The sequence below is a fragment of the Hyperolius riggenbachi genome, chromosome 6 (assembly GCF_040937935.1).
Source record: "Hyperolius riggenbachi isolate aHypRig1 chromosome 6, aHypRig1.pri, whole genome shotgun sequence".
NCBI classification, from domain to species: Eukaryota; Metazoa; Chordata; class Amphibia; order Anura; family Hyperoliidae; genus Hyperolius; species Hyperolius riggenbachi.
Genome location: NC_090651.1, coordinates 6,639,451 through 6,656,632, shown reverse-complemented (window position 1 = coordinate 6,656,632; position 17,182 = coordinate 6,639,451). Strand labels below are relative to the sequence as shown.

General features: G+C 47.2%; 1 protein-coding gene and 1 long non-coding RNA gene across 2 annotated transcripts in view; one reads left to right on the top strand and one right to left on the bottom strand.

The window, feature by feature from the left end:
- VSIG10L2 (V-set and immunoglobulin domain containing 10 like 2) overlaps positions 1-17,182 on the top strand; it is a 110,856-nt gene that overhangs the window by 30,298 nt on the left and 63,376 nt on the right. Inside the window, exon 4 of the mRNA XM_068238792.1 lies at positions 9,421-9,699. Within this exon, the coding sequence (XP_068094893.1) occupies positions 9,421-9,699 (279 nt within the window). The remainder of the gene's footprint in view (positions 1-9,420; positions 9,700-17,182) is intronic.
- Positions 1-17,182, bottom strand: part of LOC137520639 (uncharacterized) — a 60,499-nt gene that overhangs the window by 8,283 nt on the left and 35,034 nt on the right. Inside the window, exons 2-3 of the long non-coding RNA XR_011021906.1 lie at positions 7,150-7,204; positions 5,096-5,164 (exon numbers count right to left, since the gene is read on the bottom strand). This is a non-coding gene — a long non-coding RNA (uncharacterized lncRNA). The remainder of the gene's footprint in view (positions 1-5,095; positions 5,165-7,149; positions 7,205-17,182) is intronic.

Sequence of the window (17,182 nt, the reverse complement as noted above, 5' to 3'; positions counted from 1 at the left end):
TATACATACCTGGGGCTTCCTCCAGCCGCCTTCAGAATAATCAGTCCCTCGTTGTCCTCCTCCACCACCTGGATCTTCTGCTATAAGTCCAGGTACTTGAGCCAGTCAGGCGTAGTGCGCATGCACACACTCCGCCGCCAGGAGCATACTACACCTGTGCAGCACTATTGCGCAGGTGCAGAATGTTCCTGGCTGTGGGAGCGGCATGCGGCCGGACAGCGCTGACTGGCTGAATTACCAGGACTCATAGCAGAAGATCCGGGTGGTGGAGGACAGTGAGGGACTGATTAGCCTGAAGGGGGCTGGAGGAAGCCCCAGGTATGTATAAAACTTTACTTTTCATCCGTCTCAGTTACCCTTTAATTTGTAGTCACCAAACCAAATTTTAACAACATATCAAATTATTTGATTTCATCAGCAAAGGGAGTGCATACATTTGCATAAATCAGCATCAATGCAGAATTATTTCCATCTCGTTGACCATCTCTATTAGTGACACAGCTACACATCAGGCTTTATTCTTACAGCATAGATGTTATTTAGTATATATAAGAGATTCCTGTGTACACATCATATATACAGTCACAATCAGATATGTATATCTGACTTTAAAAATACGGGGACTGCTTTATTGAAGCAGCACAAGTAACTCATTTTGATTGGTTTATTTCATTTTTGTGGACTAAGCACAGCAATTACTGTATATAACCTGTATATATACATTATTTTTAATGACTGTTATCTGAGAAATAGAACATTTTATCATATTTTCTATTTTAATTACAGTTACAAATTCATTAGGAGTCGGAGTCGGTGCATTTTTTCCCGACTCCGACTCCAGGCACCCAAAATTGCCCGACTCCACGACTCCGACTCCGACTCCACAGCCCTGCTCCATAGCCCGATAAATTGATTCCGTGGCTACCGACTCCGCGGCCGGGAGTGCGCGTGCACGCGCGCGATCGGCCGCGGGAGCGCGCCTGTCCTCCTTGACGTTTTTATACGTCAAGGAGGACAAAGTGGTTAAGATGCCTGAGACATTTCTGCACGGATTTCTAAAAAACCTACCAATATTTTGACTCAGACGCTCTTGATAAATCTGGCCCATTGTCTTGTCACTGACTGTCCCTCAGAGGAGCTCACAATCTAGTCCCTACCATAGTCATATGTCTATGTATGTATCATGTAGTGCATGTATCGTAGTCTAGGGCCAATTTAGGGAGAAGCCAATTAATTTTTCTGTATGTTTTTGGGGGTGTGGGAGGAAAGTCATGCAGATATGAGGAGAACATCCAACTCAATGGAGATAGTGCCCTGACTTGGAAGAAAGCCCAGTAACCACTCATTATTTTCTGCTGTTCTGAAGTGTCTTGCTTCCGTCAGAGCTCTCCTTGTGATCTCCATAATATCTTCAGAGACAGTTGTTTGTGCGTACAGTATGTGTGATTAGCCGTAGCTCCCAACTGTCCCTCTTTCCTTTTCATGTGTCCCTCTTTCAGGACTTTGTCCCTCTTTCTATGTAAGTATATATATTTCTCTACTAAAGAAAGGGTTTTACTCCAAACTTTATCCTTTAAATTGATATATTACTCATTTTAAAATGTTACTATGAAGGAAAATGAACCAGGATAGAAAGGACCAGTGTGGTTTGTATTATAAATCAACATATTTTTCTTATGGAATCTTAATGGTATGTGTGATGGGGGCGTGATCTGGGGTGTGGCGTGGGTGTGGCTTAAGTGTCCCTCTTTCTCATCTCAAAAAGTTGGGAGGAGTGGATTAGCTGTTGTTGGTTGACAATAATTTGCTCATTAAATACAATAAATATTACGGCAAGGTTGATTTTGGACCTTAAAGGGATACTGTAGGGAGGTCAGGGGAAATTGAGTTGAACTTACCCGGGGCTTCTAACGGTCCCCCGCAGATATCCTGTGTTGGCGCAGCCACTCCCTGATGCTTCGGCCCCGCCTCCGGTTCACTACTGGAATTTCAGACTTTAAAGTCTGAAAACCACTGTGCCTGCGTTGTGGTGTCCTCGATCCCACTGATGTCACCAAGAGCGCACAGCGCAGGCCCAGTATGGTCTGTGTCTGCGCAGTACACTCCTGGTGACATCAGCGGGAGTGAGGACATGGCAACGCAGGCGCAGTGGTTTTCTGACTTTAAAGTCAGAAATTCCAGAAGTGAACTGGAGGCGGGGCCGGAGCATCGGTGAGTGGCTGCGCCAACACAGGATGTCTGCGGGGGACCATTAGAAGCTCCGGGTAAGTCCAACTCATTTTCCCCCGACCCCTCTACAGTATCCCTTTAACTCCTATCTACATTTTCTAACATTTTTATCGTTGCCCCGCCTCACTGCCAAAGATAGAACACCTGAACTGAGAGGGATATGGAGGCTGCTATATGGATTTCTTGTTAACCCCCTTGGCGTTCTGATTCTTTCCGGATTTTAGGGTCTAAGGCTCCCTGCACACTGCAAATCCGTTTTCTGATTCTGATTCCGATTCTGTTTCCCACTCCGATTTTCCCTGAATACATTCAACAGAAAAACGGATCAAAAACCGCAGCATGCAGTAAAGATTAAAAATCGGAATCGGAGGTAAAAACTGATTTAAAAGCGGAAATGCATGCAGTGTGCAAGAGGCCTCAAAGTGGTACAATTCTTTTGCACTCTTTCAGACCCTAAAACCTGAAAAATATCATGCTGCTAGGAGGGTACAGTTAAAAATGGCGCAGAGTGAATAATGGCGCAGCGTTCTGCAAAATACATTAAACCGGTAAATAACGTTTTATAAAAGATTTATGAGCAGAACTGTGCGCCATTGCAGGGGGCTAGTGAGGCAGCAGTGGTCGGGAAGGGGGGGGGGGGGGGCAGCGGGGAGGAGGATTAGGTGGAGGGAAGATTAGGTAGCATTTGTACACATTACCGTGTCCCGGCCGGCGATCGCTCCTTCACTTCATAGTTAGCTTGCAGGGGGGCTAGTGAGGCAGCGGTGGTCGGGGGGGGGGGGGTGGGGCGTGGCAGCGGGACACTAGGCAGTGGGACACTAGGCAGCGGGGCGGAGGGAGGAGGATTAGGTGGAGGGAGGATTAGGTAGCATTGGCATACATTACCTTGTCCCCGCCGGCGATCACTCCTTCACTTCATAGTTTTCCGTGCAGGAGTCCTCATCCAGCCAATCAGCATGCGGAAACTGAAGCCGCATGGTGATTGGCTGGATGCAGGACTCCTGAAAACTAACAGAAGAAGTGAAGGAGCGATCGCCGGCCAGGACCACGGTAATGTATGCCTCGGCACACATCCTCCGCCTAATCCTACTCCCTGCACCCCGCTGCCTCTCCCCCCCCGACCCCCGCTGCCTAAAGTTTTTAAAGATATAAAACGATAAATATCGTTTTATATTACTCCTGTGCCCTTTTTATACTGTTGGCGCTGTGCACCATTTTTGCCTGGAAGATCTGCAGAAGTTACAGCAATCACTCACCTTCCTGAGCTCCAGCGCTGCAGTTATGCCTCCATCCTCCAGGTGGCGCTGCAACTCTAAAGTGAAATTGCTGGCAGTCGTCATGACGACAGTCGGTGATCTCACCAGCAGGAAGCAGTGCCCCGGAGGAGAGGAAGAAGAATGCCGGCCGACGTCGGGATCCCCCGGGAGGTATGTAAAACTGCCCGCTGCGCGCATTGCTCTGCACACAGCCTCCGGCGGCTACCCCGAGCAGAGGTCGGGATTACCGCTCTGAGGTGCAGATTTCCGCCCCGACTCTAGCTTGGGAATACCACCAAGTTGGTTAAGCAATACTAGTTGCCTGGCTGTCCTGCTGATCCTTTGCCTCTAATGCTTTTAGCCCTAGTCCCTGAACAAGCATGCAGCAGATCCGGTGCTCTGACTGAAGTCTGACTGGATTAGCAGCATGCTTGTTTCAGGTGTGTGATTCAGGCACTACTGCAGCCAGAGAGATCAGTAGGACAGCCAGGCAACTGGTATTGTTTAACAGGAAATAAATATGGCAGCCTCCATGTCCCTCTCACTTCAGGTGTCCTTTAATGCCAAGCTGGGCACCACTAACCCCAAACACCCCCGGCTTACTCTCCTGGATGCCTGAAGTCCTAGCAGTGATGTCATGCTTGGTTGGCAAGGTATCGCTTTATCTTCTGGAAGCCACAACATCACTGCAGCAGGCCTACCTTTCTCTGTCACTGCTGGGCAGAATTTGTGCCCCTCCTTCTCTCCGTTTTCCAATGATTGAAGGGGAGGTTATGGCCCCACCCCCCAGAATGTCAATCATTGGTAGGTGTGGCTTCAATCATTGGAAGGTGTGGCTTCACAAGGAATGCGGCAGAGGTGCTGCAGTAATGTGGAAGCCCTGCAGGATTTCATAGGACACAGTGAGGGAGTTGTGTGGGGACGGGGGAGGAGTCAGGAAAGTACGGAGGATGAGAGGCATCCAGTGTGGGGGAGGAGTCAGGAAAGTTTATAGAGGGTAAGAGGCGCCCAGGATAAGAGGCACTCAATGTGTGTAAACCAATGTTAAAATCAATTGTACAGGAAATGAAGTAAGTAAGGTTTACTTCCCCAAACATGAAGGTCTAAGACTGTATAAGCAAGAGAAGTTTATTGCACAAAGAGACAACGCATTTTGTGGGCTAAAATCCCACTTCCTCAGGTTAATATTGTGTCTGAATAGCAATGGTAGTGAAGCTCTGAGTGCCTCTGTCACCGCCATCAGGAAAGTGGTAATTGGTACCCCAGTGGTGGAGGGTGGTTTTGTGCTCCAAAACAATTCAGCAAGACAGTGGGGTCCTGTGACCGCAAGATTAATGACCCCCAGAGATTGTGTGTGTGGGGAGGGGGGGTTGTTAAAAAAATCCTGAAAATAGACATAGGAAGTTTAAATAGGCAATCCTGAATTATTCCATTGATCTGCGCATGACATGACAGCACATCATGAAACACAGCCTCGCGAGTGCTGGCCCCCTGTCTGCTGTCCCATACATTGAAGTGGCTGCTGCATATTTATACAGAGATGGTGATTTACTAAGGAAGTGATCAAGTACACTTATGTCTGTTTTTGGTGGCAGAAGTTTGGCACTTACCGTTCTGCAGTCTCAGTGAATCGACCTCTAAGTCTCGTCTAGAGGTGGGGGCTCAAACTTATAGCACATCTGAAGTGAGAGAGATGGAGGCTGGTTATATGGAGGGATACGAGCTCTGGTGCACAGAATAGTCAGCTGCCACTACATCATCCTGTATACAATCATCTTTACTGCTAGCAGACATGAAAAAAACAGGCAGCACCAACTGCCATAATCGATAACCACACGCCCTAACAATGCGATAGGCTAAAAGGTTGTTATACATATGCAAAGAGGGAGATACTGGTTGCTTGGCAGTTGGAAATAGCTGTTATTTCCCACAATGCAACATGGCTCCCACAGTGGGATGTCAGGACCATGGTCATGACATCACACTGTGGGAGGGGTTTCACCACAATATCAGCCATACAGACCCCCCTGATGATCTATTCAAGAAAAGGTAATTTTTCTCGTGGGAAAGGGGGTATCAGCTACTGATTGGGATGTCAATCCTGGTTTAAAGTTCCTCTTAAAGAGAGTCTGAAGCGAGAATAGATCTCGCTTCAGACCTCATATATAGCAGGGGCATGTGTGCCCCTGCTAAAACGCCGCTATCCCGCGGCTTAACGGGGGTCCCTGTCCCCCTAAATCCCCTCCGTAATGTGGGGGAGCGCTTCCGCATTGGGGCAGGGCTAACCGCCGCAGCCCTGCCCCACACGCGTCTGTCAGCGCGTATCTCCGCCTCTCCCCCGCCCCTCTCAGTCTTCCTTCACTGAGAGGGGCGGGGGAGAGGCGGCGATGCTCGTCTGATAGACGCGACTGGAGGCAGGGCTGCGGCCGTTAGCCCTTGCCTCCAGGAAGCAAAGTTCACGACCAACTTTGCGACCAACTTTTGCGGGGGGTGGGTTGGGGGTGAAGGGACCCCCGTTTAGCCGCGGGATAGCGGCGTTTTAGCAGGGGCACACGTGCCCCTGCTATATATGAGAGCTGAAGCGAGATTTACTCTCGCTTCAGTGTCTCTTTAAATGCTGGGCATACACGGCTCGCTTCGCCGTTCGATCCTCCGGTTCGATCGTTTCGCCGCTCAATTCTGCAGTCAATTATTTTATCTTCTGCTCGTTTTTCTTATCTTTTTCCACTCACTGCTATCCAGAACCAAGCGGCGAAACGATCAGGCCGGAGATCGGACATGTCGGAAATTATCTATCGAGCCATCTTAATGGCTCAAAAACAATTTCGATTTCCATTCACTTCTATGAGAAATCGATCAGAAACACAAACTAATCGGACCTGTCGGGAATTATCTATCGAACCATTTATCTTCCAAAGAATCTAATGGTGTATCCCAAGCATCTAGCATTAAAGCGGATCCGAGATAAAAAAAAAATGTCTATATATCTTATCTAAAGTTTAGATAGTTTACACAGCAAATCTAGCTGCAAACAGCTTTAATAGAATATGATTATTTCTTTCTCTGATACAATGACAGCAGCCATGTTGTTTGTAAACATTACACAGAGGCAGGCTTATCTGCATCTTGAGCAAAAAAACCTAATCCCCCCACCCTCCTCCTCCCTCCTCCCCTCTGTCTCTGAAATCTCTGGCTAGTAATACCTCCCCCTCCTCCTGCCCAGACTGAGCTCCCATGAGCCCTTGCTACTGTCTGAAAGTGCCTTGGCTCTCTGAAAACCTGTGGGCGTGGCTTGTTTAGTTTATAGGGAATTAGAGTATTAAAACAAAAAAGTATTTGGCTTGAGGAATGCCCTATAAACAATAGGAAAGGAACACAACTATGCAATGAGTAAAAGTTCATCTCGGATCCAAATAAAAATCTGTAAGTGTCAGGGAAAAAAATTACAGATAAGCTTGCCCGTTTGTCCTCATACACAAAATGCTGAATATTTATAAAAGCAAAGCATCAAATAAAAACCGCATGTGCTGAATTTTTTTTAAATTGGGCTGATTATCAAGAAAGCTGACCCTGAGATATGCCAAAAATGCAATATTGGGTCTGGTCGTTTAGGTTTCATCCAAACCCCAATATGTAGAAGATCCAATAACCACTAGGAAATTACCGTATCCTAACGGAAGTCAGCAATGGCATCTTCTGTATCTCTCATTTCAGGTGTCCTTTATAAAGTAAAGAAAAAAGTAAGTAAGATCTGGGTGACCACTATGGCTGCTGCCGCCAATGGTATGCAGTATGCTGTGTTCGGTTATTGGTTTAGGTCTGCTTTATTCCTAACATAACACAATACTTCTACCTAAACCCTGCCAATAACCTTTCACTAACTCACCTCCTAACCTGCCTGCCCAACTTCCAAAACATGCATCCCCCAATGCTTATATCCAGGGATTGGCATCAGATGACTGATATCCATGGATTTGTAACTCTGCCAATCAGACCTCTGAGCCCAGCTGACTGATTAGCGGCTGCTGGGTTGGATTAGTTTTGTTTCAAATCCATGAAAGTTTGCATGCTAATTTTTTTTTTTTTAAAGAGAACCTGAACTGAAAATTAAAAGTCAAAATAACCATAAACATGTCATACTTACCTCCCGTGTAGTCTACCCATCAATCTCTTCTCTCCTGCGTCCTGTGTGTCCACTGTGATCAATGGAATTCTCTGTCCTCCATGTTGAAAATGGCCATTACCCATAACAGCTTCCTGATCAGCACACTGTTAAACTGTAACAACGTCTACTTGAGCCATAGGGAAACATGGACATTACCTTGTACATTCAGTTGTTACTGACAGCAGCTGATATATAACTGACAGCAACTGGTATGTTTCAGTTCTGACAAAATATTGTCAGAACTGAAAGGGATCACTGTAAGAAGAAAATGGTGGGCTTCTGAGAGGAACTGACGGTGAGGTTAGTATGTAATATTCATTTGCAGCTACAGCATTTATTTATTTTAAATAATTTTACTCAGTTCAGGTTCCCTTTAAGTACTTATATAACGCTGACGTCTTACACAGCGCTGCACAGAGTATATTGTCTTGTCACTCACTGTCCCTCAGAGGGGCTCACAGTCTAATCCTTACCATAGTCCTAGGGCCAATTTGGGGGAAGCCAATTAACTTATCTGTATGTTTTTGGGATGTGGGAGGAAACCGGAGTGCTCGCAGGAAACCCACACAGACACGGAGAGAACATACAAACTCCTTGCAGATAGTGCCCTGGCTGGGATTAGAACTGGAAATCCAGCGCTGCCAGGCGAGAGCGCTAACCACTACACCACCGTGCTGCTAATTCAAGTTTATTGGTTTTTGCATGGAAATTTTATGTAAATTGACAACTTGAAATTGGCCCAGTCAAAATAAACAGTTCCATCCATCGCAAGTTCAAGCTTCGTACGATTGGCATTAAATTTAAATGCTGTCTGGAATTATTGATCTTGATCTTTTCTGGTGTCCAGTTCAATCGTGGTTGGGAATGCATTTCAACTAATGAGCTCCTGAAAGCACCGTTCCTGTGAAGTCTGAATATACTCCCAAAACTAAAATGCCAGTAACTACTCTTAGGTACATAAAAGAACATTTGAAAGAATTCTCACACATTCCCTGTGCGTAAAAAAAACATTTATTTTCACTGCAGAGAGCAATACAGGCTTTCTTTTCATCTCTGGTTCATTGGCAGATGTAATCCTTGCTGGCTGAAGCTCTCTGAGGCATGTGTCTTCACCCCTTCCCTTTTCTGCTGACATGACTTAGCTGTTGCCAGGGTGATTTGTCTGTTCAGCATACGGAGGGGAGCAGAATAAAGACACAGGCAATGATTAAATGTGCGGATTAGCCAGAGATAAGGCAGCCTGTACAGTTCTCTGCAGTGAAAGTAAAAAAATTTACACGCAGGGAACACTTGGGAATGCTTTTATGTGTCCTTGTATGTAGCTAAGAGTAGTCTTGGGAGTAAAATCCCACTTTAAAGCAGACCTGAACCCAGAACTTCCTCTCTGCTCTAAAAGATAAGCAGCAGCATAATAACCTTTAAAGAAAAACATTTCTTTGTTACAGCTGATACAAATCCTGCAATAAATCTGCAGTGTGTCTACATCCTACTTTCATGGAAGCTGACATAGGGTTAACGTCCTGTGTTTACCAATTATCATCTCTGCCATGGCAGAGTAAATTCCTGAGCTGACACAGCTGAGAGATCAAATTATAGGTGTGATTAGTCACAGATAAGGGAGAATTAGACAGGCTAAACTCAATAAATGCATACAGGGTGGACTTCTCTCTGTTTTCCTTCTGTCCTGTGCGAGAGTTCAGGTCAATTGACTTTTGCTTAGTGAAGACTTTTAGTTTCTAACGTTGTCATGTGATTGTGTTTGGTTTGCAGTGCCCGTGGTGCGACCCAGCTTGCAGCCTGATAAGGCAGATAAACCAGAGGAAGGAGCGACAGTCCTCATGAATTGCACGGTGGAGGTGGGAACGCGTCCGATTACGTACGTGTGGAAGAGATTCTCCGTTCTGCAGGGGTGGTCTACAGTCCAGGTGGGCGGAGACCACATGCTGGTCCTTTCCCCAGTGAGCAGAGACCACAGCGGCTCCTACACCTGCACCGTCAGGAATGTGGTCAACGAGGAGACCAGCGGAAGCTTTTATCTGGATGTGATTTGTGAGTGAGCGTTTCATAATCCACTTCCTCCAAATACAGAGAACCATTGTGTGTGATGTCTGCTACTGAGCTGTGTGCTACTCCTGTCTGTATTATGCCTCCATAGTCGGCTACGCTGGTATGAAGGATATTTCTGTATTCTCAATTCTGATACTATAGATGGAATGTATGCGCTACGGGATAAAAAACAATTACCTAGCGCGGTTCATGTTTCCAAACACAGCTGTAATACAATGTAAAAGTAGAAATGAACAATAAAAAACGCACTCAAAGTCTGAGTGAAAACACAGTCAGAGAATTCTCACTAAGCTTGTTTCCAGATGTCTAGTCAATCAGCTCAACAAGCCACTGGTCCTGGGGTCCTCAGATGCAAGGCAGTCCTTCTTCTGTGTCTCAATGACCATCACGGAATATGCAAAGTAGCATGCAAGGCTGAGACACCAAAGTGCGCCCCCCCCCCCCCCCATGCCTCCCATTCCAGCTGTCACACACTGATTACTATTAGACTAAGAGGTGCCCAAGGGCTCCCAACCCCCCAACACCATAAACTCTAGTTATCTGGCTTGCAGTCACTGCCATGCAGGGCCGCCATCAGAAATGTTGGGGCCCCTCACACATCATCAGGCCTGGGCCCACCCACTGGTTGCTGTGCCCGCCCACTGAGATAGCTAGGTAGCCTAGTGTAGATGCCCCCAGTATAGGTAGCCTGGTATAGCTGGTGCCCCATTATAGGACAGTAAGATACCGGTGCCCAAGTATCGGTATTCAGCTATCGGTGGTGCCCCGGTATAGGTAGCCTGGTATAGTGGCCCCCAGTATAGGTAGCCTGGTATGCGTGGTGCACCAGTATAGGTTAGCCAGGTACAGATGCCCCCAGTATAGGTAGCAAGTTATAGGCGCTCAAGTATAAGTAGCCAAGTATAGGTGGTGCCCCTGTATAGGTAGCCAGGTATAGGTGGTGCCCCAGCATAGGTAGCCAGGTACAGGTGATGCCCTCAGTAAAGGTAGCCAGGTATAAGTGGTGCCCCGGTATAGGTGGTTCCAGCCCCAGTATAGGTAGCCAGGTATAGGTGATGGCCCTGTATAGGTAGCCTGTAGCCAGATATAGGTGGTGCCCCAGTATAGAAAGTCCGCTGTAGCAGGCTCACTCATCTGCTTGTTCAAGCGCTGATGTCACTCTTCTCTCAGTACTGGAACACGGTGTGCTGGTTAGTGAGCCACAGGTCCGCAGCCAGCAGATGAGGCCCTTACAGCACTTTGGGGGGCCCAGGCCCCCCAGAAGCCCAGGGCCCCTCACTGCAGTGTCAGTTGTCCCCCCCCCCCCCCCCCCCGATGGCTGCCCTGCTGCCATGTATATCCTAATCTTATTTCTCTCTGCTTCAAACACAATAGGGGAATGATAGCTAAGTGAGCTGTGCTCCCTCCTACACTGCGCCCTGAGGCTGAAGCCTCTCTTGCCTCTGCCTCGGCCCCGCCCTGTGCCCCCTCCTACACTGCGCCCTGAGGCTGGAGCCTCTCTCGCCTCTGCTTCGGCCCGGCCCTGCAAAGTAGCAGCAGTAGAGTGTTGTATTGTGTTAGCAATCAGTAAATGCAAGACGTTTTGAATCGGGATATAACCATTTATTGGCTAACGTAGGGATAAATAAAAAGTAAGCTTTCGGCTAATAAGCCTTCATCGGACTTGGTTCCTTTGTATATGCAGGAACCAAGTCCAATGACGGCTTATTATTAGCTGAAAGCTTACTTTTTATTTATCTCGAAGTTAGCCAATAAATGGTTTTATCCTGACTCAAAACCTCTTGCTTGATATGCAAATAAAAGAACACAGACCATCACAGTGAATCTCTATAAGTCAATTTAGCCCTCCACCAACTCCATGCATGTATCCACTGCAGGTCACCAGGAGATTAAACGTGCAATGCCAGTGCCGGCGGGCCACTCCCCCAATGTGCCCACACTCACCCTAGCAACCTCCTGAATATCCGGAGGCCGGATTGAACGCAATGGGGGTTGAGCATCCAATGGGTCCGTGAAACTCAAACGGGTTCCAATAGTGTAAAACTGTGTTAGTTTCATATGGAGAATTGAAAGCCGCACTTACGATATAGAAGTAGGGACAAGCGTGTACAGATAACTGTGAGTATTCAGCTCCCCGGTTGGCTGCCCATACACCTCCAGCCTCTCAACGCGCCTCGCGTCACATGGGAATTCTCTGGCTGTGTTTGACTCATCAGACTTTTAGCATGGTTTTTATTGTTCATTCTAAATTCTGACTTCAGACAAAACTTTTTTTAATTGTGTTTTGTGATGCGGTAGAGAAAGAGTTCATATGGACATAACTACAAATCTTACCCCACCCCCCAGCAAAACTTTTATGTGGACCCTCCCATGGTCACACCCACCTTGCTGCCCCAATGATCTACATCACGTGTGGGCCATTTCAGAGGGTCGTATCAAACGTGTGCCCACTATGGTACCCTCCCCCAATAACGCATGCATGCAAAAAGGCTGCCCGGTAGTTTGAGCATCAGATATAGGCACTAAAAAAGTAAAATGTAGATAAAGTTACTGATAGTCTACTATTTTGCACTGGTAATTCCAATAGTAAAATACTGGTAAGTAATACCAATATTTTATTAAGTCTAAACCTAACCTTATTCTTACACAAAACCCTCCCTCTACCACTGCCTACCCTGCTGCTGCACAAGTCCCAGCGACGGTCATTATACTTCCCCCTCCAGGCCGCCGTGGATAGTGGGGGAAAGACTTCATTTGGCTTCCAGGTATTGCTGGCGGATGAATTACAATTACAATTACTCCCATGCCTAACCCTCACCACCAACCCCTCTGATGCCTAACCCTAGCCTTTAGGGTGAGGCTCCCCTCCCCCACTGATGCCTAACCATAAAAGCCCCGCCCCCCCAGCAATGCCTACGCTTAAAAAGCCTCCCAGTGATTCCTGACCTTAACCACGCCTTCCCTCTTCCCCCATGAAAACCCGCCACCGAAACCGTAAGATGTCTGTGTCATAGTGATATTGGCTGTGGCGGGAAATTCTGGCTATTATATTCTCATCGTAGCTAATATTACTATGGGCACTTATGGCTTCCCCCAATAACCTGTGACTTCTGCAGCCGAGAGAATCAATCCGGGAGAAGTTTCCTCACTGGGGATTATGTCATGTGATGGAATAAATCTGTTCTGAAATAAAAACAAGCAGGAAGTTAAAAATAAAATGCTTTGTCGGGAAATTTTGGGAAACAACAATACTATAGTTCCTTGGAAGTCACACGTGGAATTGCTGCGGCCGCAAATGATGATGAAGTGAAGATAAATAGATGAACACAGTTTGTTCTGACTCTGTTAGGGTGCTCAGAATATAGAACTGTTTGAAAATGTCATTTTGAATTGAATCGTCCCTTCCACATGACGAGACTTGTAACAGCCACTACATCATTGCACTTCAGCCTCTGATCTCTGTTACTGCAGTGAAGCTAATTGTTGTTAAAATATGACAAGACGTCCATGGGCAGAACTACTGATCATGTGACCCCCAGCAAGACTTTGATTGACCCCTTAATGGTCACACCCTTTCCCTTGCCTCCCCCTGGTTACCCTCACAGCCTGGGGCCTATCTCACACCCCTCCTCCTGGTGACACTCACAGCCTGGGGGCCCATCTCACACCCCTCCCCCAATGTTCCCACCCTTCCCTTGCAGGGCCGGTTTAAGCAACAATGGGGCCCCAGGGCAAAATAAACCTGGGGCCCCCCAACAGATACCCCGGAGCAAAAATTAGCATTAAGGGACTTTTTTTTGCAGCTGGTATAGTCAGGGTTTGAAGCCCAAATCGGTCGGAGCTCCACATTCTGGCTATCCCAGTCTGCATGGGGGACAAGGGGTTAAAAAGTTTCAGGAGGGGGGACCCCACATAATTTAAAAAAAAAAAAAAAAATTTTAAAAATTGGGAAAATAGGAAAAAATTGCCAGGGATCTTCATACAGCCATATTGCGGCTGTATAGCGATCCCTGGCCAAAGCGCTGCAGCTGCGTATAGACCCCCTGGAAACCCCATCAGGAAATGTATTGCTCTTTCTTTTGATACATGTAAAATGACACTACCGTTAGGTACTAAAAGTGACATTTACCGCATTTAAAAGTATACTTTTTTCCTTCGAAACTTTAAAATCGATTTTCTCAAAAACTATAAGGCCTTTTTGAAAAATTGTTTTTTACTCTTATTCCCAATGATCTCCTTAACATATCCTGCAAATTAAGGGTTTCTAGAATTTAAGATGGATTTGCTATTAACCATTAAAGTCGGCTGGTTTTTAAATGTGTATTTTTTTTTCCTTTGAAACTTTAAAATCGATTTTTCTAAAAAACTATAAGGTCGATTTGAAATTTTTTTTCCTCTTGTAGCCACTGGGGGCCCCTACAAGCTCTGGGGCAGCTGCCTCCTTTGCCTCTATGGTAGCGCTGGCCCTGTTCCCTTGCCTCCCCCTGGTGCCCCTCACAGACTGGGGGCCCATCTCACATGGGCCATACAACAAGTGTGACTATCGGGATCTTCACACCCATAACAAGTGTAGCCACAAACACACCGGATCTGGGGTATCAGAGAAAGGGAAAGTTAGTACTTGCCTCCTCTCCTCTGGGCCCTCCTACAGCCGCAGGGCATGCTGCTGCCCCCTAGTTACACCCCTGAAGACGTCCAACAAGACATCAGATTAAACAGGCCAAGTCCATGTCGCAGTTGGCAGTCCTCTGATCAATAAGGAGCTGTTAAACAAGCATCCAGATCAGGTGCTCTAACTCAATTCTGGCTGGATTAGCTGCATGCTTGTTTCCAGTGTGTGATTCAGACAATACTGCAGCCAGAGAGATCAGCAGGACTGCCAGGCAACTGGAAATCAGTCTAGCAGCCTCCATACCCCTCTCACTTTAAATATTGAAAATTGGCATTTCTCAACATTTTTTAATCTCTGCTGATGTCACAAATGACTGTAGGGGTCGCAGTATGACACAGTTGTCGCTATAGGGTACCTTTATGTCAAGCTGATGCAGAACTGTAGCTGCTGTGGTTTCAAATTAATTGCCTTTTTTGGGAATAATCCTGTTAAGATTGCGTATGTATTTGTGATCTCAATGACTTTGCCCTGATTCTGCTTCTTTTCATGTGATCTGTTCTGTATAAACTCTCAATAAAACTCTTTGCAAAAGAAAAAGTTTTGTCTGCAGTTGGGCTTTAAGTGTTGTTATGGACAGATATTAACAGTATTAATCTCACTAGAAACTTAACTTTAACCAGCCAGGTAGCTATGTGTCCTGTTTATTTACTTTTCATACCTCATTAAATCTGACATTCTTCTGTCAGAGCGGCTGATGGAGAGGTGTATTACCTGCTGCCTGGCCTCCTTACTGATTACACCACAGGCTCAGTAAAATGTCATATGACAAATCTGCTGCTGACGATTGGTAAAACTGCAAATATGGAGTTTGACAGTCAATCACCTGTAAGCAGCTCATGTGGTGACATCAGCCTTATGGGAAACCGTCATCCTATACTAAGCTAAAATATGGAAAGACCGTACAATTAAAGCTCAGCTCCAGGTGCAGATATTTATTTATTCTGTGTGCTATTCAGTGGAGAAGGTGGTTTTGTTTATATGACAGGTCCTCACCATGTGACCTGTGTTCCCCCAGGGGGTGTGTATGTGTGATGGGGACATTCTTATCCTGTCCCTCCCCGCTTACACCCCTCTGATATTTCACCTGTCCCCTTCCCTGCTTACACCTCTCTGACACTGCAGCTGTCCCCTCCCCTGCTTACACCTCTCTGACACTGCAGCTGTCCGCTCCCCTGCTTACACCTCTCTGACACTGCAGCTGTCCCCTCCCCTGCTTACACCTCTCTGACACTGCAACTGTCCCCTCCCCTGCTTACACCTCTCTGACACTGCAGCTGTCCCCACCCCTGCTTACACCTCTCTGACACTGCAGCTGCCCCCTCCCCTGCTTACACCTCTGACACTGCAGCTGTCCCCTCCCCTGCATACACCTCTGACACTGCAGCTGTCCCCTCCCCTGCTTACACCTCTCTGACACTGCAGCTGTCCGCTTCCCTGCATAAACCTCTTTCATGCTGCAGCTGCCCCTCCCCTGCTTACACCTCTCTGACACTGCAGCTGTCCCCTCCCCTGCTTACACCTCTCTGACACTGCAGCTGTCCCCTCCCCTGCTTACACCTCTCTGACACTGCAGCTGCCCCTACCCTGCTTACACCTCTCTGACACTGCAGCTGTCCCCTCCCCTGCTTACACCTCTCTGACACTGCAGCTGTCCCCTCCCCTGCTTACACCTCTCTGACACTGCAGCCATCCCCTCCCCTGCTTACACCTCTCTGACACTGCAGCTGCCCCTCCCCTGCTTACACCTCTCTGACACTGCAGCTGTCCCCTCCCCTGCTTACACCTCTCTGACACTGCAGCTGTCCGCTCCCCTGCATAAACCTCTTTCATGCTGCAGCTGCCCCTCCCCTGCTTACACCGCTTTGACACTACTGCCAAATAGATCAGCAGGACAGCCAGGCAAATGGTATTATTTAACAGGAAATAAATATGGCAGCCTCCATATTCTTCTTACATCAGTTGTCCTTTAATGTCTAAGCCACTGGCAACAAGAGTTAGTACACCCCTAAGTTAAGAATGTCACAATTCTGCCCAATCAGACACTTTCCCTCCCCGGGGTCATGTGACTGGATAGTGTTACAAGGTCTCAGGTGTGACTGGGGAGCAGGAGGTGTGTTACATTTGGTGTTATCGCTCTCACACTCTTTCATACTGGTCACTGGAAGCTCAGCATGACTCCTCATGGCAGAGATCTCTCTGAGGAGCTTATAGAAGAATTCTGCCCAATCAGACACTTTCCCTCCCGGGGTCATGTGACTGGTTAGTGTCACAAGGTCTCAGGTGTGACTGGAAGCAGGAGGTGTGTTACATTTGGTGTTATCACTCTCCTCATACTGGTCACTGGAAGCTCAGCATGGCTCCTCATGGCAGAGAACTCTTTGAGGAGCTTATAGAGGAATTCTGCCCAATCAGACATTTTCCCTCCCGGAGTCATGTGACTGGTTTGTGTTATAAGGTCTCAGGAGTGAATGGGGAGCAGGAGGTGTGTTACATTTGGTGTTATCGCTCTCACACTCTCTCATACTGGTCACTGGAAGCTCAGCATGGCTCCTCATGGCAGAGAACTCTCTGAGGAGCTTATAGAAGAATTCTGCCCAATCAGACACTTTCCCTCCCCGGGGTCATGTGACTGGTTAGTGTTACAAGGTCTCAGGTGTGACTGGGGAGCAGGAGGTGTGTTACATTTGGTGTTATTGCTCTCACACTCTCTCATACTGGGCACTGGAAGCTCAGCATGGCTCCTCATGGCAGAGAGCTCTCTGAGGAGCTTATAGAAGAATTCTGCCCAATCAG